Source organism: Tiliqua scincoides, chromosome 5 (genome assembly GCF_035046505.1).
Source record: "Tiliqua scincoides isolate rTilSci1 chromosome 5, rTilSci1.hap2, whole genome shotgun sequence".
Classification (NCBI taxonomy): domain Eukaryota; kingdom Metazoa; phylum Chordata; class Lepidosauria; order Squamata; family Scincidae; genus Tiliqua; species Tiliqua scincoides.
The window spans coordinates 97,060,780-97,083,081 of record NC_089825.1 but is presented as its reverse complement, the minus strand read 5'-3'; the positions used below and the strand labels follow the sequence as shown (position 1 = coordinate 97,083,081).

The following is a 22,302-nucleotide window of genomic DNA, read 5'->3' as shown; positions in this document are numbered from 1 at the left end:
TTTTTAGAGCACTTTCTATCCCTTAGTGCAGTAAACTAAACTCTTTAGCGCTGGCACCCACTTTTTAGAATGATAATCTGTCGGGACTCACTGGATGTGATGTCATTAACCTGAAAGTGACGTCATGGCAGGAAGTGACGTCATCAAGCAGGAAATTTAACACCCCCATGTGCTGAAATCTAATGAATTCAGAAAATTAAAAGTTTGCAATAAGTTTAAAAATTTATATATAATAACTCTCCTAATCTACCCATGTTAGGTAGGTTCTGCTGAACTGTTAGGTAGGTTCTGCTGAATTGTTCTGATCAGCAGAACAGTTGCTGATCTGTTTAAAATTCCCCAGACATCCCAAAGGCCGCAGTCCTGTCCATAGTTACCTGGGCATAAGCCCCATTGACTATCATTGTTCAAAGCATATGCAGGCATGCCCCTTTACCTGTGGGGTTAAATGCCTCGTGGATAACTGAAACCGTGGATACGAGTGAATGCCCATCCCCACAGTCCAAGTGGAGCTCAGGGGCTTCTGAGCTCAGCAGAGGGTGAGGATGTATATCCCCGGCTTATACTGTGCTTTAGAGCTCAAAACAAGTGACTTCAGGTTCACAGAGAAACTGGAGGTGACTTTTTAATACTTTATAAGGCATGAGGAGGCCCAAGGAAGCCCTTGAGGGTAGAGGGAAAAATATCTCCAGAAGCTTCTCAGTTTCCCTCTGCCCCATCTACCAACAAAACATGTTGCAGTCAGTGCTGGCCTTAGGAGTTGGGGGGTCCCAATGCAAAACATTTTTGCGGGCCTCCCATTCCTGCTGGCCTCCCTACAGACCAGAATGAGTCTGTGATGAGACTCAACAGTGATGAGGCACCCTGCAGCATTACAACCAACTACTTGGGGAGGGGGGCAATTTCAAGACAATCAGACCCAGGGGTGGACGGGAGAGGGAGGGCTCTCCATGAACAGTGCTCTACCTGTTATGCTGTCCTTGTGACACTTCAGCATGGAAGATATCATGCCAGAGGTTCAGTTACAGAGCGAGGTGCTAGCTATGGCTGTAAGCAATCTGCTTGCCGTCCCAGTGCAGGGCTTCTCCAGCTGCAGGGCCCAGTTCAGCCAAATTGGTCAAACTGCCTTAAGGCCAGCCCTGTTCACAGGTTCCACTGGAATTTGCCAAGGAACAAAGTTTTGCCCATAAAGGACCTGTGCACACTGTGCTCTGTGCAAAGCAGGCTGTAAGTGCGCTATAGCAGGATGGGCAGCGATTTCTCCAGCCCCTCATATATCACTGCCTTTCCACATTCCCAGTGTATCCTCTTTCTAACTCCCTCCCTCCCCACTGAATCCTCTATGTCTCCCCCCAAGACTATGTATTGGAGGAGATTGAAGCATAAGACAATCACATCCAGAATCCATGTATAGATAATTCCAGGGTTGGAAAGGAAAAAAAAAAATACATACATTTATGAAGAATACGTTTGGTTTTCTGGAATGCTTTCAACAAGCTGTTTATTCCCAGTGGTAATCCCAGTGTAATACACTTTTTGTTACATAAGTTAGTTGTGTTTTCCTTGTCTAGGTTTTCGGCTATAACGTTTGATAGAATAATTTCAACGCGGTTTGTTTCATTGCATTTTGCATGAAAGTACACATTGATTGAAATATAACATGATGGCATTATTCGAAAATATCAAGATTTTAAAAATTGAGAGGCATTCTCTGTTACCCCCCTGCAGCTTGGCACCTGGGCCCCAAGGTGCCCCAGCCCCCCATTCATATGCCACGACACAGCATATGTTATAAAGGGGCCTTTAAAAAACCACAAATGTTAAAACATGAATTATTTTCTTGCATAGTAAAACTACATCAATTAGGGCCCAATCCTATCCAACTTTCCAGCTCCTGTGTAGCCACAATGCAGCTACGTGGTAAGGAAATACATATTCTCATACCTTGAGAAGGCCCCAGTGACTGCCCCTCCACCATAGGATGCAGTGCACACCCCACTGGCACTATTGCACCAGCATAGGAAAATTGGATAGGATTGGGCCTTTAGTCTCTGCTTCTTGTGACACTCCCTCTCATTTGCCCTGGGTTCCTGATACCTGGTGGGCTAGGTGCCCCTAGCTAGTGATGCCACTGGGTGTGGGGGCCCCCAAAATGCAGTCCCCCAAAATGCAGGCCCATAGCATTTGCTACTTTTGCTACTATGTTAATCTGGCCCTGGATAATTCCCAGTTCCATCCACACCTTAAGGTTTAAGGACAGAAGCATCCTCCGTAGCAAGTCATTTTGCTGTAATGCACTAATAGGAGTTTGTGTGAGGGTTTTAGAGGTAGGCTGCCTCTGATTGCCAGATGCAGGGAAGGGCACCAGGACACAGGTTGTTTCTCTTGTCTTGTGTGCAACCTGAAGCATTTGGTGGGCCACTCTGAGATTCAAGAAGCTGGACTAGATGGGCCTATGGCCTGATCCAGCAGGGCTCTTCTTATCTTCTGACGTAGGTGGTCCCAGGTGGTGTGTGTGTGTGTGTGTCTGTCTGTCTGTCTATTTATCTATCTATACACACACACCAATACTAGCTAGCTATCTATCTATCTATCTATCTATCTATCTATCTATCTATCTATCTATCTATCTATCTATCGGAAGGAAGGAAGGAAGGAAGGAAGGAAGGAAGGAAGGAAGGAAGGAAGGAAGGAAGGAAGCCATGGTAACATTGCAAATACTCCTCCAACTTACTTGATATAACTTTTCTTCTTAAGGAACTGGTCCCTGGTGTTCACTTCTGGTTTCAGCAAAATAATGTACATTTTAGGGGCAAAAATACAAAGAAGTAGTCCTGCACTGGAGGCCAAAATGGAGAAGATCTCCACAGCCACCACGTATTTCCCTTTTGTATTTCACAGCCCAATCCTATCCACACTTTCCTGGGAGTAAGCCCCATTGACACTAATGGGACTTACTTCTGAGTAGACATGCATAGGATTGGGCTGTCAGTTAGTAGATATTGGGCGCAATCCTAACCTCTTATGTCAGTGCCTTCTATCACTAGCACAACAGTGCCAATGGGCTGTGTGCTGCAACCGGCAGTTGAGTGTTATTCACGAAGGCCTCCTCAAAGTAAGGGAATGTTTGCTCCCTTACCTCAGAGCTGCATTGTCCTTATGTCACTGCTGGAAAGCACTGACATACGGGGTTAGGATTGCACCCATTGTTACCCATTGATTGACCAATGGGTAGACTTGGTGTAAGACAGCTATGGAATTCATGTTTCTTAGTGCTATTTTATGATTCTGAGAGAGAGAGAGAGAGAGAGAGAGAGAGAGAGAGAGAGAGAGAGAGAGAGAGAGAGAACATTTGTGTGTAAATAGAAACAAGCATTGTAAAAGAACATCTCTGCAACTCTTATGCTTTATTACAGGGGTGTCCAAAGTTTTTGGCAGGAGGGCCACATACTCTTCCTGACACTGACATCTGACACTGACATCTCCTGGGCCCCACTCCCGGGGGCCAGGGGGAAAGAAGAAGAAATTTACATTTAAAATTTGAATAAATTTACATAAGTTTACATAAATGAATATATTAAAGATGAACTTATATGAATGAATGAAGGTCTTGCAATAGCTCATAACCTATAAAACCTATAAAAGCCCTTGCACAAAGCAAGGCTGGCCTTTCCTTTGCTGCAGCTACTGCATCACAGATGTGAAACAGAGAGCAGTGGGGGAAGCCCTCATCCCACAGCTCACGCAAGAGGTCAAACAGTCGCCCTCACACTGAGAGTAGTTGCACTGGGCCAGTGCGGGCTCCAACAAATCTCCAGAGGGCCAGAGGCTCATTGGAGACTGGGGGGCTCCCTGAGGGCCACATTGAGAGGCCTCGAGGGCTGCATGTGGCCCCAGGGCTGGGGTTTGGGCACGTCTGCTTTATAATGTGCACAAAATGCAGAGTTTATCTCCAATTATCAATTTTGTTGCCTTTTATGCAGTTAGTTTTCAAGAAAGCATTGCTGACATTGTGAAATATGCCACTAATTTACTTGATGGAATTCTTTTTCTTAAAAAACTGGTCTCTGGTGTTCATTTGTGGTCTTAGCAAAATTATGTGCATTTTAGGGACAAAAATAAAAAGAAGTAAAGCTGCACTGGAGGCCAAAATGGAGAAGATCTCCACAGCCACCACGTATTTCCCTTTCGTGCTCAGGTAGCTTGGAAAAAAGGACACCCACACACTGCAAAAGACCAACATGCTGAAGGTGATAAACTTGGCCTCATTGAAAGTGTCAGGCAGCTTCCTGGCTAAGAAGGCCACAGTGAAGCTGATGATGGCCTGAAAGCCCATGTAGCCCAGAACAAGATAGAACATGGTGCCTGAGCCCTCATTACATATTACTATGATTTGCCGAGATAGTGAGGACATGTCAAGGTCTGGGAATGGGGGAGAGGTTCCCAGCCAAAAAGTGCATATGCAAACCTGAATAATGAAACAAACAAGTATTATAGAACTTGGTAGTTTTTTCCCAACCCATTTTCTCATTTTGTTTCCTGGGCTTGTGGCTCTGAATGCAAGAACCACAGTGATGGTTTTGCCCAAGACACAGGAAAGAGCAAGAGAAAAGGCATTTCCAAATGCAGCTTGTCGGAGAAGGCAGGTCGTCTTGCCAGGTCGTCCAATGAAGAGCAAGGAGCAGAGGAAGCAGAGCAAGAGGGAGATGAGCAGAAGGTAAGTGAAATCCCGATTGTTGGCTCTGACGATGGGAGTGTCCTGATGTTTGATGAAAGTTCCGAGCACTAAAGCTGTAAGGAGAGTGAATGCAAGGGCAGCGGAAGCCAAACAGATGCCTAAAATTTCATTGTATGCTAGGTAGGTGATGCCTTTAGGAATGCAGTGGCTTTGATCTTTGACAGGATACTTACCTACAGTGCATTTGTCGCATTGATAAGCATCTGAAAAAAGGAGACAATTTTAGAAGATGGGTGACATTTTCAACCCACTGGTGACCCAATCCTACCTGTGTGATATGCCAGGGGACCATGAGGCATGGCTGTCATGCCATGGATGCCAGCCTCTTCACCTGTCTGTGGTGTGCTGCTACCAATATAAGGCCTACTGGTCCCCACATCAGCAGCAGTGCTTCACATACATGCCAGTTTCTGCTAGTCGACTCACTGAGATTTCCCTTTCTGGACCAGGAATGGTGCTACTCAGAGGCTTTACTACATGAAAAATGATGTCAAATAGAAATTTGAAAGAAAGCCAACGAGAAGGGTAACCCCCTTTTTTATTCAACGTCCCCATATATTTCCTGAAGCTCCTGAGTCACCTACCTGTATAATTTGACACAGTCCCTTCAGGGCACTGCAGACAGTCATAGCAGCAGGATGGTTCTCCCACACGAGCCTTCCTGTGGTATCCAGGTCGACATCTCTCCGAGCAGGCAGAATGTGGCAACTTCTGACCATAATGTGAAGCAAATGCAGTTTAACTTTATTGAATGTACCTGTGCATTTAAGCACATCGTACCCTATGTTGATTGTGCCTTCGTCAAATGTATCCTGGTCATTGTCATCCCTGGATATTCACATCTAGGTTTTTTTTTGTGCGCCCCCTTTTTTTGGCTTCCCACTAAAACTGGGCAACAAACAAAAAATAACTGGGCAGCAACCCCCTTTTTATATATGCTAAGCCTCATTTGGTGGTTATATGCTAAGCCAGAAGTGGTGCAGCAAAGAGGATCACTCTCCCTCCCTCCCTCCCTCACACACACACACACACACACACACACACACACACACACACACACACACACACACAATAGTAACAGAGGGGGATTGCTTTAAAAAACCCACATAAGACTAACTCAAGACTGGGGTACAAAAATAGGCAGGAACATTTCAGCTCAGATTCTGCTTCAGTATTTTGGGGTGTTGACACATTGATCTCTGCTGATAGCCAGACTGTGGGCAGAATCCTAACCAGGTCTACTCAGAAGTAAGACCTCTTTTGTTCAATGGGGCTTACTCTAAGGAAAGTGCTGCTAGGATTGCAGCCTTAGGTAAGCAGCAATAAGTTGGCAAGGACCAAAGAATGTGGTACCTGTGATCTAAGTTGCAGGCTAAGCCAACAACCATATACCAGAATTACGGTGCTTCTGTAGAGGCGTTCCCCCCTTACTGGCAAGAGTCCTGTTCCTGAACCCAACATGGATACAGGAGATGCACCGAGGATATTGAAAGGGGGGGGGGACGATGGGTGTGCCCGTATCCTTGGATACGTGAAACCATGGATATGGGATCTGCTGATACAGGCCCCCCCATATATATTTGGAGTTTGCACCCTCAACTTTTATTATATTCATCAGAATCTTCTCAACAGAGTCAGCTGCTGACAAGTTAGTAACTTCATACGTGTGAGATGCCTTGGCAGTGATATTGGAAAAGTGGTTATCAGAGTCAGAGGTGTGAAAGAAAAAAGATTACTTAGGGAATCGGAATCTGGATCGCTCACCTTGTTGAATTTGCCGGGCCAGATAATGGCATCTCCCTTCATAGTGAAGCTTTGGTTCAAGGAAGCCTGGGAATCTATTCTTCCAACTCTCAGTCGGCCGAAGGACTTGTTTGGGAAAGCAACCAAGTTCAGAATGTCAAATCCACTGTTGAATTCCATGTTTTCATTGAAAAAGATCTCATGCCCAGCACTGTTGTTAAAATGGACTTTTCTCAAAAATGGGTGAAACTAGATGGGAAGATCACACGTCAGGATTTCCACAGCCAGGGCAAAGGCTTGCAGGCATGGAAGGATTTTTCCCACCCTAAGATTTCCAGTCCCTTTTGCATTTTTTATCCAAGATGAATTCATGCTACAAAACTTCTCTTTTCCAGAGAAACAAAAGATCCCGTTACAGAATTTCCTCCCTAAGCACTGAAAATAACTTCTCCATGTTCCTGACTTCAGTTCCTTGCACATTGTCACACTTACACACACACCAGGGATGTATGGTGTGGGGTGTCAGGTGAGGCAGAACTGCCTGTTGGAGTCCACAGAAAATCACTGCAGCCCCCTCTACAATAGGTGTGGATTCTCCACCCACTTTCTCCTAAGTAAGCAGTTGGAGAGCTTGTGCCATCATAGGGGAAACTGTGGCAGGACAGTTCTGTGTCAGCTGCCACCCAATACCACACATCCCTCTCTCTCTCATCCACATTCAGAAATTCCAAGCACTTGCATCTCTTATACTTCACTATCAGCCCAATCTTAACCCACGCTGGAATGTGGTGGCCAACTGGCCTGTCCCACATCCAGAGTAGGGTTAGGGCTGCCTGCAGCTCAGCCTGGGGCAAGGGGAATACATTCCCCTTACCCCAGGTAATACTGCAGCAGTCCCAATGGGTCTACTGTGATTTGCACCACCTAAAGAGGTGGCACAGATCCGAGCAACCCACAGCTGCTCCGGGTCACCCAGGACTTTGGAATTGGCAAAGTGCCGAATCCAGGTCCCACCTCCTGCTCGTCCACGACCCACCCGCAGGCCCGCCAGCCCTCCGCCCACTCCGGAATGCCTCCTTCCTGCCTGCCCTCCCCAAGCCCCCATGCCAGCCTGACTCAGCCAGTGCTAACCTACCTTTCCTCCAGCACAATGGCGCTGGAGGCAGCCCTCTGTGACTGGCACAAGTCCGTGTGCCAGCCCAAGGGCTGCTTGGATTGTGCCATATGTTCTTAAAAGAAAATTGTTGCACCTTCTGGTAAAATGAGAATTCAATACGCAGTATACTACAGTGAACAAAATGACAGAAAATACCAAATGGCTGATATAAATTCAGGAGTAACATCCAACAACTCAGCAGAACGGATCTGTGCTAGCCAGCAATGAGAACAATACCAGTCTGGAAGAGCCAAGTTAGAGTGAAATTGAAAGTTGAAACAGCACAACTTGGTCCCAATCCAGATTAACACCTTTCCCATCTATTATTATTATTATTATTATTATTATTATTATTATTATTATTATTATTATTATTATTATTAGTAGTAGTAGTAGTAGTAGTAGTAGTAGTAGTAGTAGTAGTAGTAGTAGTATTAATAGTATTCCTATTTACTATTTACTTTACTCATTTGTTATTTATTTTACTTGCTCACAGAAGCCCCAATGATACAATGAACACGACTTTTATTGTTACCTCCCATGACTGCATGGTCTGAAGTTCCCAACTAGGGGTTTCTTTCAACATTTGCAGCCAGGATGATTGAATGGCATGTAAGGCATGTGCCAAGGCGTAGACTGCATTATAGATACTGTAGCTCTGGTCAGACATGCTCATTTCAAACACAGTCCTAGGAAGAGTCTCTAACTTTTCCTTCCCGGTACAGCGTTGAAAGTAAAGTAATTGAATGAAAGAATTTTTTTCCCTACACTTAAATGCATGAAACCAGAAGTCTTTCATAAACTCAAACTCTTCTTGCTGGTAAGGGTTATATCTTTGAAGAAAGTCCTCAAATCCTGGCACATTCCTTTTATGAGTCGCTATGGACAGGGAGCCATGGAAGGATTTGACATCTGTTTCACCCACAAATGACTTTGAAGTTATTTCCCATCGAGGAGTTGTGATCCAAACCTTCCCCAGTGGTATTATATTTTCATAAAAATGTAGCGCCATATGCAAACCATGCATATAATTTCCATCCCCATATACAACAATCACATTGGCTTTCGTCTTAATAAGAAATGACATCATTTCCCATTTAGTAAACAAATGGTGTACCGATGAAATTAAGCGGTGGAGAAAGTATAACGGCATCTTTTCTGTGAAGGCGACACAGATGCCGTTCCAGCTGAACATGGATTTCAAGCTTCGTTCAAACTCTTCTCCACTATCATCATTGGAAACAATTAGGCCAATCCAAGTCCACTGGAAATATCTTAAGATCCTCACTATTCCTTCACTCTGAGAAGCTTCATTTGGGGCCATTTGGTACAAAAAAGGGAATTTAACCTTGTCTCCCAGTCTTTGGTGAAGTGAGCCATAACCAAACTGAATGGGGTGAGAGGAGGAAGAGGACTTCATTCATTACAGAAAGATACAACAACCCTGGCTAGAAATCAGAGCTCTTCAGTTATGCATCCAAAACTATGGAAACTTCTCCAGAGAGAGCTTAGAAGATACATCTCTTTGTTGAGCTTCTTTTGCCAAACTGTGGCTAAACAGGGGCCCAATCCTATTCTTCCCTAGCACCCGGGGCTACAACAGTGCCGAAATGGCTACCACTGTATCCTGTCGAGCCAGGGAAGTAGCCCCAGGTCCCTTCAGGTTAAGGGAACAAACATACCCTTACCCTGTGTTGACCTATGGCAGTCCCAATGGATCTACTTGGATCTGCACTCACCCTTGAGTGGGCACAGAACTGAGGGGAAACATGTTGGGTTTGCCAGCTCAGATTGGAGCATTGGATTCGGTGGCAGAGTCTGCCATCATCTCCGCCCCCCTTCCAGGCCTGGTCTACCCAAAGGACCTCCCTCCCTCTGCCCTATTCCATCCCCTCCCCACCTCCCCATGCCCCAAATAAGCTTACTGCTGGCTGGTAGTGCATCAGTGCTATCTGGTCATCTTCTCTGCACTGAGACCCTGAGCTGACACTGCCAGCGTGCCTTATGGCAATCTTTGCAACAACTGGAACCAGTGGTGAATATAGAGCATGCAGGGATAGCCCAATAGGATTCAGCTATAAGTCTTAACTTTGGCCACTGTTGAACGTTCAGTGTTCTACAGCCCAATCTGACCCAAATCCCCCCTTCTGCCAATGCAGTCGCATCAATAAAGTGTTACTGACCGGGGGGGGGGGGGGAATCCAGAGTCTTCCTTGAAGTGATGGTCCTTTTATTCCCTTAGACTGCAGCAAGACTCTGCTACCCCAATGGATCTCCATGGATCTGTGCCAGTTCTTTTTATGGTACAAGTCCAAGGAGAGTAAGGGTGAAGGAAGGGGGAAGGAATGGAGTTAGGATCTTGCACACGCTGATACCGCTGGGAACCACTGGGAATCATCCCCTCCCCCCAGAACTATCCTTTGAGAATCTTTACCTACACTCTTCTGAATAGCCTGTATCACTCCATTCAACTCACTGAAACGAAAGAGAAAAATGGTTAACTGAAAACTCTGTTAGGCTATGATTCCTACTCCCATCAGTCCTATGCAAAAGAAAGCAGGAAGGGAGTTCCCAATATATGGTCTGGATATAGTTAAACACACAGCTGAAGTGTTGTGCTTTGCATGGCGTATGACCTGGTCATGTACTAAACATGAAGCCAATACTCAGCAATCCTAAATATCTCTTTGAGTGTGCATTTCAGCATGTCTCATTCTAGACACAGGAGGAGTCAGACTGGAAGAGTAAATGATGCTGAAACATAGTCCAAAAATATCTCAACCCTATAGTACCTATAGAACCCTATAGTGATTTTCAACCAGTGTGCTGTGGTACATTGATGTGCCACAAATGTTTCTCAGGTGTATCACAGAAGTTTGATGGATCATTTATTAGAGGAGTGGGGCCATTGGGGGATGTGATCCCCTCAACCAGCAGCATGGTATGACTTGTACAAAAAAAAAAAAAGATGGTGTGCCTTGACAATTTTAGTGTCTTATCAGTTTGCTGTGAGATGAAAAAGGCTGAAAATCACTGCTATAGTAGAATACTCCTATAGGAAAACCTGAATAACTGCACAACCCTATGCATGTCTACTCAGAAGTAAGTTCCACCGAGATCAATTGAACTCACTCTCAGGAAAGTGTGCATAGGATTGCAGCCCATGAGAGTTTTGCATAGTCTATGTCATTATGTAACACTATCTTGTGTGTGTGTGTGTGTGTGTGTGTGTGTGTGTGTGTGTGTGTGAGAGAGAGAGAGAGAGAGAGAGAGAGAGAGAGAGAGAGAATATTGTAGTTTGTGGAAACTGTGTGTCAATGGTAAATTGCTGATGCTTCATTCCACAAACCACTACCTGTGGAATCTTGTAGAGATCGAGCATGGTAGCTGTCTGGATAGAAGCTTCAGAATTGAGTCCTCCAATGACTACTGACGTACTGGGTTCCTTTCCACACTTGAAATTGGGAAAGCTGTCTTTTTCCGTTGTCAGGAGGGACAGAAGGACATCACAGCTTAATCTGGCTTGGAAGGCATTATCATAGATGTGGAAGCCCAGAGTGACATTGGGCATGAGGCTTGGATCCCTGTTGATTTCCTCTACAGCAAATAGCAAAGCCAAGGCATGCTGGTAATTCTTTATCTCTGCACTGCATGAAAATAAGTCGTTTTCAATTGCTTGCTTACATTAGTAGCCATCCTGTCCTGTCCCATCCTGCCCCCCCCCACACACCCCCAGTTCGCAAAGCACAGGGAAAGTTGCAAATTTAAAGTTTTGGGGGGGAAATGTTGAAGAACAAAGAAGCTTAGGTGCTGCCAGAAGGAAGAGGAAGATGGTCTCTCATGCTATCTTGCACAAGTACAATATGTTCCAGCCTTCAAATTTTCACATGGAGTTCCACAAACATTACATTCTTCTCCCAAAACCTTTTTTGGTGTAGAAATGCATGACTTGTTCTGTGCGCAATGAGCACTGATAGCCATTCATCATCCTTCATTGGACCCAAATGTTATGAACCCATTCTTCATTGGATTTCATTGGTCCTTCATTGGACCCAAATATTTCTGTGCAAGTCCTCTCTTCCACTGTCACTGTTGCAGGAATTATTTGTGAAAATGTGCATGGCTTGACCACAGTCAGGACTAAAGTTATGACATTAAAGCTGCAATCCTAACCACACTTTCTTGAGAGTAAACACCATTGAACAAAATAGGACTTACTTCTGAGTAGCTAGCTATCCAACTTTCCAGCACCAGTGCAGCTCCAATGCAGCCCCAAGGTAAGGGAAGAAATGTTCCCTTACATAAAGGAGGCCTCTGTGACTGCCTTCCCACGTTAGGATGCAGCGCATACCCCATTGGCTGCACCAGCAGTGGAAAATTGGGTTGGATTGAGGTCTAAGTTTGGTTCTGAAATGCTGATGCTTATGCTATGATGATCAACCTCCTATATACATGCAAACTTACTTGGCTCCAAATAGACCAGGATTGGGGGGTAAGTACCTGAAGGACACTCCTTGATCTGTAACAATTTGTACAGACAAAACTGCACCAATGACATGGTCTCCTGGCTTCAAATAATCACGTGAATATCTGTCAGTTGTTGCTTCACAAACTTCCTCTGAGGTTTCACTGATGGCCTGGGGCAGCAGTAGAAACAACAGCTGGAGCAGCATTTTAGGTCTCCGCAATCTGTTTCTGCCGTGAAGCTTTCATGCACACTCCAAGCAACTACAGTAATTGATAAGGCATAATCTATCTGTTAGACTGAACACAGTCATCATATTATAGATTATTCAAGACCGGTAATGGCAGAGCCCAGCAATGCCAGCATTTATCAGAAACACCACTGTTTATGCCATTTCATGATTACGTTCTACAACTGATGAATCTGTTTTTTGTTTATGATCCTGGAAACTTGCTTCTCAAAATCCCTGGGGAGGGGGATTTGCATGGCAGGGAATTAATCACATAACTGTTAATTATAGGGGAGATAATTGCCACTCTCTCTCTTTGCCTCTTTCTCAGATACTCTGTGTTGTAGAGCAGATTCAGGAAGATTTTGTGTAGTATCTTCAGTTAAGGCCTTTCTACTCATTGGGAGGTGTGAAGACAAGCATCCTGTCTCTGGCTAGCCAGATGCTCAACAGTGCCCAAACTACAAGTTCTTGAATTTGAGAGCTCTACCTTTGTCCCTGATATTTTGTACTCAGAAAATATTCCACCTCTACAAATGGAGGCTCCATTTGGTCTCTTGGGAAAGTGGAGCTAACATGCATTTGGGTCACCCTTTTCAAAGCCTGCTGTGCAAAAGCAACTTTAAGAAGCACGAGAAAGCGATGTTATTAGTTTTTCTCCATTACTCTGTCTACTATTCAGAGCTTAATAAACCATAAATATGCACCTCTTCAGTCTTGGAGGTGAAGTGAAATCCCACCAGAGCATCCTATGCAAGGTGTACCACCACCAGCCCTTGAATATTTTGGTTTGTCCTGTTCCATGCCCACTCCAGCTTCATTGCATGATTTGATGACCACTTTACCAAATCTCCAGAATGGGATATGAGATCAAGGAGAGCAGAGGAGAGAAAGAGTTCAGGTAGATGTGAGTTCTATATCAACCACATTCTCACTATGACTATGAATAATTGTTTATCTGAAAGCATTAACATAAATTACCATTTAGAACCCAACCCTATTGTTTATTGCAGAGTCAAATTGGCTACCACTGCATCCTGCAGTGTGTGTGTGTGTGGGGGGGGGGGCAGTCCAGGAGGTCACCTCTGGATAAGGAAACAATCATAAAGCAACAATCATTCCCTGGCCCAGGAGTAAGCCTCTGCAATGCAGAGGATCTACTTGGACCTGCACTAGTGAAATAGCCGGTGAAGATCTGAGTGGACCTGCACTGTGCAATTGGGTCTGGGAAGGCAAATAGGATGAGGTGGCTGTCATGTACTAATGTACTAATGGCTGTCACTGCCATTGAACACTCCCATTCCCTGACCCAATCTGCCCACCCCACCCCATCACCACCCTGTTCCACTCTTGCCCACCTCCATCACACTTGTTTTAGCCTCGCCGACACCTGTTTTGCTAACATTTTGCTGAGTAGCGTGCCGCTGGAGCGACTTTTACAACCGTGCTGACTGCTTTATGGCAGTCAGTGCTCGTGGAAGAGGCACTACGACAGCCAGTAAATAACTGCAGTTGGATAAGGTTATTCTTCCTCGGGTGTATGATCTGAGAGAGCAAGTTACAGCCATTGTGCTAATACTAAGCCAGTCTAGGTGAGGGTAGTTCCTCAGTTGGTGCTAATCCTGGAACCTCATGGAACTGCTGTGATGGACGGAAGTCCGAATGTAAATGGAATGTAATCAAGAAAAATACAGGAACTTGAATACACATTTTCACAAGGAAATTGACTTCATAACACCAGTAAAACACAAGACAAAGAGTTTGAATAATATGGGCCTCAACTTAGTATTTTATACAAGTTCACTACAGCAGGCCCTCCAAGTACCCTACAGCAGGCCCTCCCTTTGCTCACACTCCACCTGCATTTAAGGCAGGCTACCTTGGAGGAGACAGTATACTTCCTCCTCTCAGGCATTCTCACCCTGACTCAAAGACAGAGGTCACTGGCTGGCCATTCCAGGTTATCCTCTTCAGCCTGTGGTGTGGCATCAAGGAAGCTCCAAACTGCATCATGCACAGCTCAACAAGTCAAGAAGCTTTGGAGGTTGAATTTGTTGTAGTTACTTATGTGGGTCTCAGCCAACCCCTGAGCTAAGAAGTCTCTGGAGAAGTTATTTGGGCCCCTTTGACCAATCTTTCTGCCTCACGCTATCCCTTTCCAAAACCCAACTGCGACATGACACCGGCTGCTTCGTTTTGAAAGGAGGCATCCTGAAATCTGCAGGGAGCCTTCCCCTTCTCCCAAGACCAAGCAGGGGATGGACAGAGTGGATAGGGAGATGCTCTTTACACTCTCACATAATACCAGAACCAGGGGACATCCACTAAAATTGAGTGTTGGGTGGGTTAGGACAGACAAAAGAAAATATTTCTTTACTCAGCGCGTGGTCGGTCTGTGGAACTCCTTGCCACAGGATGTGGTGCTGGCGTCTAGCCTAGACGCCTTTAAAAGGGGATTGGACGAGTTTCTGGAGGAAAAATCCATTATGGGGTACAAGCCATGATGTGTATGCGCAACCTCCTGATTTTAGGAATGGGTTAAGTCAGAATGCCAGATGTAGGGGAGGGCACCAGGATGAGGTCTCTTGTTATCTGGTGTGCTCCCTGGGGCATTTGGTGGGCCGCTGTGAGATACAGGAAGCTGGACTAGATGGGCCTATGGCCTGATCCAGTGGGACTGTTCTTATGTTCTTATGTTCTTATGTTCTTATGGCCACAGCCCCAAACTGACACTGCAAAGATGGCTTGCTATTATAATGCAGAAGCTATATGCCTTGCCACTTACAGCCAGGGACTAATCCAATAGAGTTTAATGAACACAGTTAGGAAGTAGTGATAGAAACAATTTGGATTTCTTTGTTTTCCAATTAGGAGACGAAATGAAAAATCAAGAGTTGCTCTCTTTCAGATGGTTTATTAGCTAACAGGCTTGGACAGACTTGTCAAGGACAAGACCATACCCCTTGTACCTCCCCCTTTTGTGATCACTTATATCCATTAGAAGTGGATCACTTATATCACTCATTATAACAGTAGAAAAACAAATGTGCATAACAACCATGACGCAGTTTGGCTTCTCGGGACTTTCCAAACTTTCCAGAATTCATAAACCTGGATCATTGCACCCTAGTACTGTCTGACATGATCTTCTCTGTTCCTTTGCAAAAGTCCCTGGCTGTCAGCCACAGTTAAAAGCTGAAAAACACATTCCTTCTTATCTGCGTAAGCAGAGAACTGCACAACCAAAGTCTGTATCCATATTTGTAGGCCCGAGAACCAGTTTCAGAGAACAATATACATTACTTGAATTAGACAAATACATAAGTTTACATAAGAAGATATATCAATACAGGTAAACCTTAAAAATCTCCCTCAGTAGCTGCCTTCTACAGCTGTGCCAATATTTCCAATTTTTCTGTTAAGTATCTCAAGATCCTTCCTGATCTTTCATCAATGTCCAGCCTATAATGAAACACTGGACATGTCTCCCCACCCTATAACTAGGAGCTAGCAAGGGCAACTGCCCCAAGTCATAAGTCCCATCACCTTAAAAAGTACTGTCTCTTGCTGCAATAGGTATGGCTTAAGGAAGACCCCAGTAGCCTCCATCAACAGTTTGGGGGTGAAATGTCACTTGCTATCTGACTTTCTGGCGCATTCACTCAATCAACTTTCCAACTTCTGGTGGACTCTGAAGTCCCCTGGGGAGTCCTAAGATCCCCAAACTGGAGCTCAAAAGGTCACTGTTGCAGATTCCCTAAGAAGACACGCATAGCTGACCCAATACTCCACTGCACCCAATGTGCAGACTCTGTCTCCAACAGTGCTGTGGGTGCCTTTCTTTCAAAATGTTCTTCCTAAAAACTAGTGAGGGAGTTGTAAAGGTACATGAATCTGTAAGATGACTGACTCTGCTGCACCCATTGCCAAGAAGTCAACCAGAGAATGGGTTATAGTACAAATGACTATCCTATACCTGAGGATTCATTCCAGAATTAGTTCCATTTCTCAAGAGAAGCAGGGGACACAGAGCACCCCGATTGGAAGAGCCCAGACTTACTAATATTGGTCATCACATGATAGACTGAGCGGGGATTGCTAACATTCCAAATTACTTGTAATGGCAGGTGCAAGGCCTGGCGGCCATCTTCTCTCCTTGCCTTCCATTTTCAGAAAGCCGTCTGCTTTTTCGCTGGAAATCTCTGCAACATTCCCGTGAGAAGTCGGGCCCAAATGCAAATGACCTGACCTGCAGCTGACCAGGAGGCCAATCCTATGCAGGTCTACTCAGAAGTAAGTCCCATTAGAGTCAATGGGGCTTACTCCCAGGAAAGTGTGGCTAGGATTGGGCTGTTAATGCATAGTGTTTTCCCAGACTAAGGCCTACAACAATCTTTTGATTGCACCTGCTTCATAACTCTTAATGATGAGAATTCTGGAAAGAGTAATAATGCATAGTTTATATTTCAGCAACATATGTCACTCTGTTTTCAATTAGCCTGTTCTTGCTCATTGTGCTGATATTTTTAGTAACCTATAGCCTATATAAGTCCCTCTGTTCAGCCAATTCTTTGCTCCTGGGACTTGCTGGCTCGGTGGGTCACCTAGAGTTTTGTAAGTCTTGTGCCTGAAAGTGCTCCTGTAAGTTGATGCTCTCAGATTTTTGATAAATAAAGCTGTTTTATGACAACCTAGGATTGGACTCCCTTCTTCATTGGAACTAAAAAGAACCTCCAACCCTTGCCACAGCCATGGGCCTTTACACGACTCTAAGGAGTTACTTAGTAGAATTCCTTTTCTTAAAGAATTGGTCCCTGGTGTTCATGAATGGCCTAAACAAAATAATGTACACCTTAGGAGCAAAAATACAAAGAAGTAACCCAGTACTGGAGGCCAAAATGGAGAAGATCTCCACAGCCACCATGTATTTCCCTTTCGTGCTCAGGTAGCTTGGAAAAAAGGACACCCACACACTGCAAAAGACCAACATGCTGAAGGTGATGAACTTGGCTTCGTTGAAAGTGTCAGGCAGCTTCCTGGCTAAGAAGGCCACCATGAAGCTAATGAAGGCCTGAGAGCCCATGTAGCCCAGAACAAGATAGAACATGGTGCCTGAGCCCTCATTACATACCACTACGATCTGACCAGACTGGGAGAACATGTCAAGGTCTGGGAATGGAGGAGAGGTGCCCAGCCAGATGACACAGAGGCCAACCTGAACAATAGAACCAACAAGGATAATGGAAAAGGGTAGTTTTTTCCCAACCCATTTTCTCATCTTGCTTCCTGGGTTTGTGGCTGCAAATGCAAGAACCACAGTGATGGTTTTGCCCAACACACAAGAAAGAGCAAGAGAAAAGGCACTTCCAAAAGCAGCCTGTCGAAAAAGGCAGGTCAACCTGCTTGCTTGTCCAATGAACAGCAAGGAGCAGAGGAAGCAGAGCAAGAGGGAGATGAGCAGAAGGTAAGTAAAATCCCGATTGTTGGCTCTGACGAGGGGAGTGTCCCGATACTTGATGAAAGTTGCAAGCACCACAGCTGTGAGCAGAGTGAAAACCAATGCAGTGGAAGCCAGAACAGTGCCTAAAGGTTCATCGTATGCTAGATAAGTGATGACTTTGGGGATACAGTGGCTGTGATCCTTGCTGGGATGCTCATCTTCTGGGCATTTGTCACAGTGAGATGCATCTGAAAAGAGAAGACAGTCTCATGCCACTCACTGAGGCCAATCGTAATCATCTCCCCTGCCGGGATATCATTTGAACTCCTTCCTTTCTTCATTGGATCATAAAGTCATACTCTGATTGGATTACAATTTCTATGAATTAGGATATATAAAACTATGTAGGGTTACACAAAATGTGAATGCCAGTCTACATAATATATGTAATTTTTTTTTGAATTACAGGAAATTTCTGGGTCCCCGATTGCCAGTCAGACCCCCCTTTTGACCCCAGGCCCAAGTATGGTGTATCCCCTTCACCCACCCACCCCACATGGGTTCTGTTGAGGCTGGAAAATGAAAAACCCCAGGAAATTTTCAGGCCCCTTCCTTTGGCTCCTGGGCTCCCATTTTGAACCCGTGCACATGTACAATTTACCTCATGGGCCCAGGGTGTAGTTGAAAATTATCACCTTACTGAAGGAGTTATCAGGTTTCAGAAGGTATCCATTATGCCAAGAGACCGTCTATTCTGAGTCTAAACAGATATGGATACTACTTACTAGGTCATATATTTTTTTTATCACTCTCTCACTTTTTACCCTCTTCCCTTGAAATATTCTGCTACCTCCTGATACTACGGGAATTAGAATAACTGATGCATGTGTGAGGAGTGTCAGTGAAGCGGTGTCAAGAAGCAGAAGGAAAGCAGTTGGCATTTGGCTAAACCAGTCACAATAAGGGACATCTCAAAACCAGATGATTATATTGTGTTTATAGCTTTGTCAAGGCTGAAGAGACATCTAGTCAAGGAAAGAGACACCTAGTCATGGAAAAGCAGCCTGTGTATCACACAAAGGTGTTCCAGTTCAGTGCAGCTGAAATGAAATGTTCCAGCTCAAGAGACAAGAGTGACTGATGTGCCCATCCCAAAAGATGAGATCCATTCCAGGAGGACTTCCTGCGGCTGTTAAGAGAAGAGACCTGGAAGCAATTTTCCAGGTCTGAGAAGGTCCTGGAAGCAATTGTCCTGGACCTGGAAGCAAATAAATCCTTCATCCAAGTGGGAATTGGGAGGATGAATTCTCAGGCCTCCTCCAACCAAGGGTTCACCATTAAGAAAGAGACCATTATTTGGCCTAGCAGCATCAACCAGGTGAGTGTTTCAGATTCTAATTTCCTGTGTGTTGTATACTTGGTCTCACTCCCAGGGTTTTGGGCGCTCAGAGTTGTTGGTTCTGAACCCTAGAGCCCTCAAAGATCCCTGTTAGGTAGTATCAGGGCAATCGGTAGTTCGGTAGTATCAGTTCGGTAGTTCGGTAGTTTGGTAGTTCAGTTAGGTAGTTCGGTAGTATCAGGACAATCAGCAATTGTCCTGGACCTGGAAGCAATTGTCCAGGTCTGAGAAGCAATTGTCCAGGTCTAAGCAATTGTCCAGGTCTGAGAAGAGACCTGGAAGCAATCTGTGTGGCTCTGTGTGTGTCTGCGTCCGTGTCCAGAGAGGGCAGTGCTGCTGACCAGAGGCGTAGTTGGCCCCTTTGGTATCCAGGGCCCTGACCTGCGATGTCACCTCCTGGACATACCTGAACTGGAAGCAATTGTGGTGACGTGATGACATCACTGCCGATTACTTCCAGGTTACAGCATGCTCAGAGAGGCTGAGTGCCGCTCTGAGCGTCCTACTGCTTTTTCCACCATTCTGAGTCCTGCAACCCCTCAGAGTGGTTGTGTGCCAATCTGAGCATTCCAATGGCTTCTTTGGCCTTTTTTCCTCCAAAAAGAGGGAGGAAAGCGAAAAAGCCATCAGCCGCTCAGAGCAGTGCGTAACAGTCCTGAGTGTCCACGAAGTGGGTGCAGAAGCTACTGCTGTGGCAAGGAGGCCCTCAATCACTCTGAATGCCTGTGAATGATCCCCTGGCTTGACACCCCTCAAGATGTGGTACCCAGGGCCCTGTATCCCCTGGCCCTGCCTTAGCTACACTACTATTGCTGACAGAGACCACACTCCATGCTATGGGCTGGGGGGGAGGGGAAACCAGACAGCCTAGGGGAGGTAAAAAAAAACACTTTTTTCTTTTGTTTTCATAGGCTACCTGCTGTCCAATTCATGTCCTTGGACCTACACCAGGTCTTTTTAGGTTCAGATCCCTGCTCAGTCAAGAAGCTTCCTGCCTGACCTTGAGCCAGTCACTATCGCTCAGCCTCACCTACTTCTCAAGGCTGTTGTGAGGACAAAAAGAGGGGAGGAACAATGTGCACCACCCTGAGCCCCATGGAAGGGTGGTAGAAAATGTGAAAAATAAATAAATAGGAGGGGGGAGGGATTTGCCGGTGCATTAAGGCATCATGTTGTACGGTTTGGATTAAAATCACAGCCAGACATGAACTGAGGCAGTGACTATGAATCCCTGAGATGTCAATTTCAGTGCCAGGGATGAAAAGGAGAAGGACGAAAGCATAGTTATCAAGTGTCCCCATGTATATTCTGAGGTTCCTGAATGGCGGACCTGTCTGGTTTGAAATGGTTCCTTCAGGGCATCTCAAGCAGTCATAGCAGCAGGTTGGTTCTCCCTCACGAGCTCTTCTGTGGCATCCAGGCTGACATCTCTCAGAACATGCAGAATGTGGAGACCCCTGATCACAATACGGAGACAGCGCAGTTAAATTGTGCCTAATTTATCAGTACATGTACACATCATAACCCAAAGTTTGAAGATATCCATACATCCTAGGCTAAGAATATATTCTGAAAAGCCTAACCCAGCGATTTTCAAACATTTTTAATCTCACAGCACACTGAGAAGGCGCTAAAGGCACACCAGTAGATTTTTCACAATTGACCAGGCACACCATACTGCCAGTGGAGAGGGGCTCATATCCTCCAGTTGCCCTACTAATGAATGACCAAGGCACTCCCAAGGCATACCTGCAAACAGATTGCAGCACACCAATGTTCCACGGTGCAGTGGTTGAAAATGGCTGGCCTAACCTTTAACAGGAACAAGATGTCTGGAGGGGCCCAGCCCTGGAGGGGCCTGGAGCAGGCTTGTCCCACCCCCAGGGAGGCCTCAGATTGGCTGGAGAGGGGAGGGGTTCCAGCACCCTTGTCCTCCTCCTTAGCAGAGCTGCCACACCTGGCTTGGGAGCAGGAGCTGTTCAACTCACAGCTCCCTGCTTCACTGCCCCCTCTCATCCCTGGCTTCCTTTTGGCCCCCATTTGGCCCCTCCCCTTCCTCCAGGGGGGGCAGAAAAGGCCTTTCCTGTTCCTGGCTTGTTTCCTGCAGTGTTCCTTGTTTGCCCTGCCAGCCCCCTCTGTCTGGTTGGGGTGAGCCAACCTTCTTTGCCCCCCTCAAGGGCAGGGAAGCCTCCCCACCCTGGGCATGGGGTGCCTGCTCCAGGGTAAGTTGGGGGTCAGGGCATCTGGGAGGGGCCCCGACAATGTCCATGTGGTATGTGCCGGAATCAGTTCTGTGGCACTCATACAGGTTGGGCATCCCTCATCCAAAGCGCTTGGAACCAGAAGTGTTTTGGGTTTCAGATTTTTCTATATTTCACAATATTTGCATATACATAATGAAAGATGTTGGGGATGAGGCCCAAGTCTAAACACAAAATTTGTTGATATTTCATATGACACATTCACAAATAGCCTGAAGGTAATTTTAAAAAAAAAAATAATTATGTGCAGGAAACAAGGTTTGTGCATGAAACACAGTTTGTGATTTTATTTCTTTAGGAGAAAAAAGTCACGCTCAAAAATGTTCCAGATTTCGGAATATTCTGTATTTCTGAATTACAGATAAGGGGTACTCAACCTGAACTGGAAAAATCAGAGAGCCAGAGGCATGGATGAAATAAAATAGCTTCCACAGGAAATCAGAATCTGAAACACTCACCTGGTTGGTGCTGCTAGGCCAAATAATGGTCTCTTTCTTAATGGTGAACCCTTGGTTGGAGGAGGCCTGAGAATTCATCCTCCCAATTCTCACTCGGATGAAGGATTTATTTGGGAAAGTGATGAAGTTCAGAATGTCATATCCAGTGGAGAATTCCATGCCTTCACTGAAAAACACTTCATTCCCAGCATTGTTGTTGAAATGAATTGTTCTCAAAAATGGATGAAGCTGGAAATGAAGATCAGATCTCAGGATTTATAAAACCAGAGCATAAGAACATAAGAAGAACCTTGCTGGATCAGGACCAAAGGACCATCCAGTCCAGCTTCTGTAGTTCACGAGGTGCCTTAGGGAGCACACAAGACAACAAGAGCACTGCATCCTGGCGCCACTCCCTTGCAGCAAGTGTTTGC

At 45.5% G+C, this 22,302-nt stretch overlaps 2 protein-coding genes across 2 annotated transcripts; both read right to left on the bottom strand.

The window, feature by feature from the left end:
• Positions 1–4,030: 4,030 nt before the first annotated feature.
• LOC136652468 (vomeronasal type-2 receptor 26-like) lies at positions 4,031–12,195 on the bottom strand. Its single transcript, XM_066629411.1, has 3 exons — positions 12,138–12,195; positions 11,076–11,234; positions 4,031–4,941 (listed from the first exon to the last, which is right to left on the bottom strand). The coding sequence occupies exons 1-3, from the start codon at positions 12,193–12,195 to the stop codon at positions 4,031–4,033; spliced, it is 1,128 nt and encodes a 375-aa protein (XP_066485508.1).
• Positions 12,196–17,108: 4,913 nt separating this feature from the next.
• On the bottom strand, positions 17,109–22,048 carry LOC136652467 (vomeronasal type-2 receptor 26-like). The gene is made up of 3 exons (XM_066629410.1): positions 21,890–22,048; positions 20,501–20,627; positions 17,109–18,019 (listed from the first exon to the last, which is right to left on the bottom strand). Exons 1-3 carry the CDS (start codon positions 22,046–22,048, stop codon positions 17,109–17,111), a joined length of 1,197 nt encoding a protein of 398 aa, XP_066485507.1.
• Between the last annotated feature and the right edge of the window lie 254 nt (positions 22,049–22,302).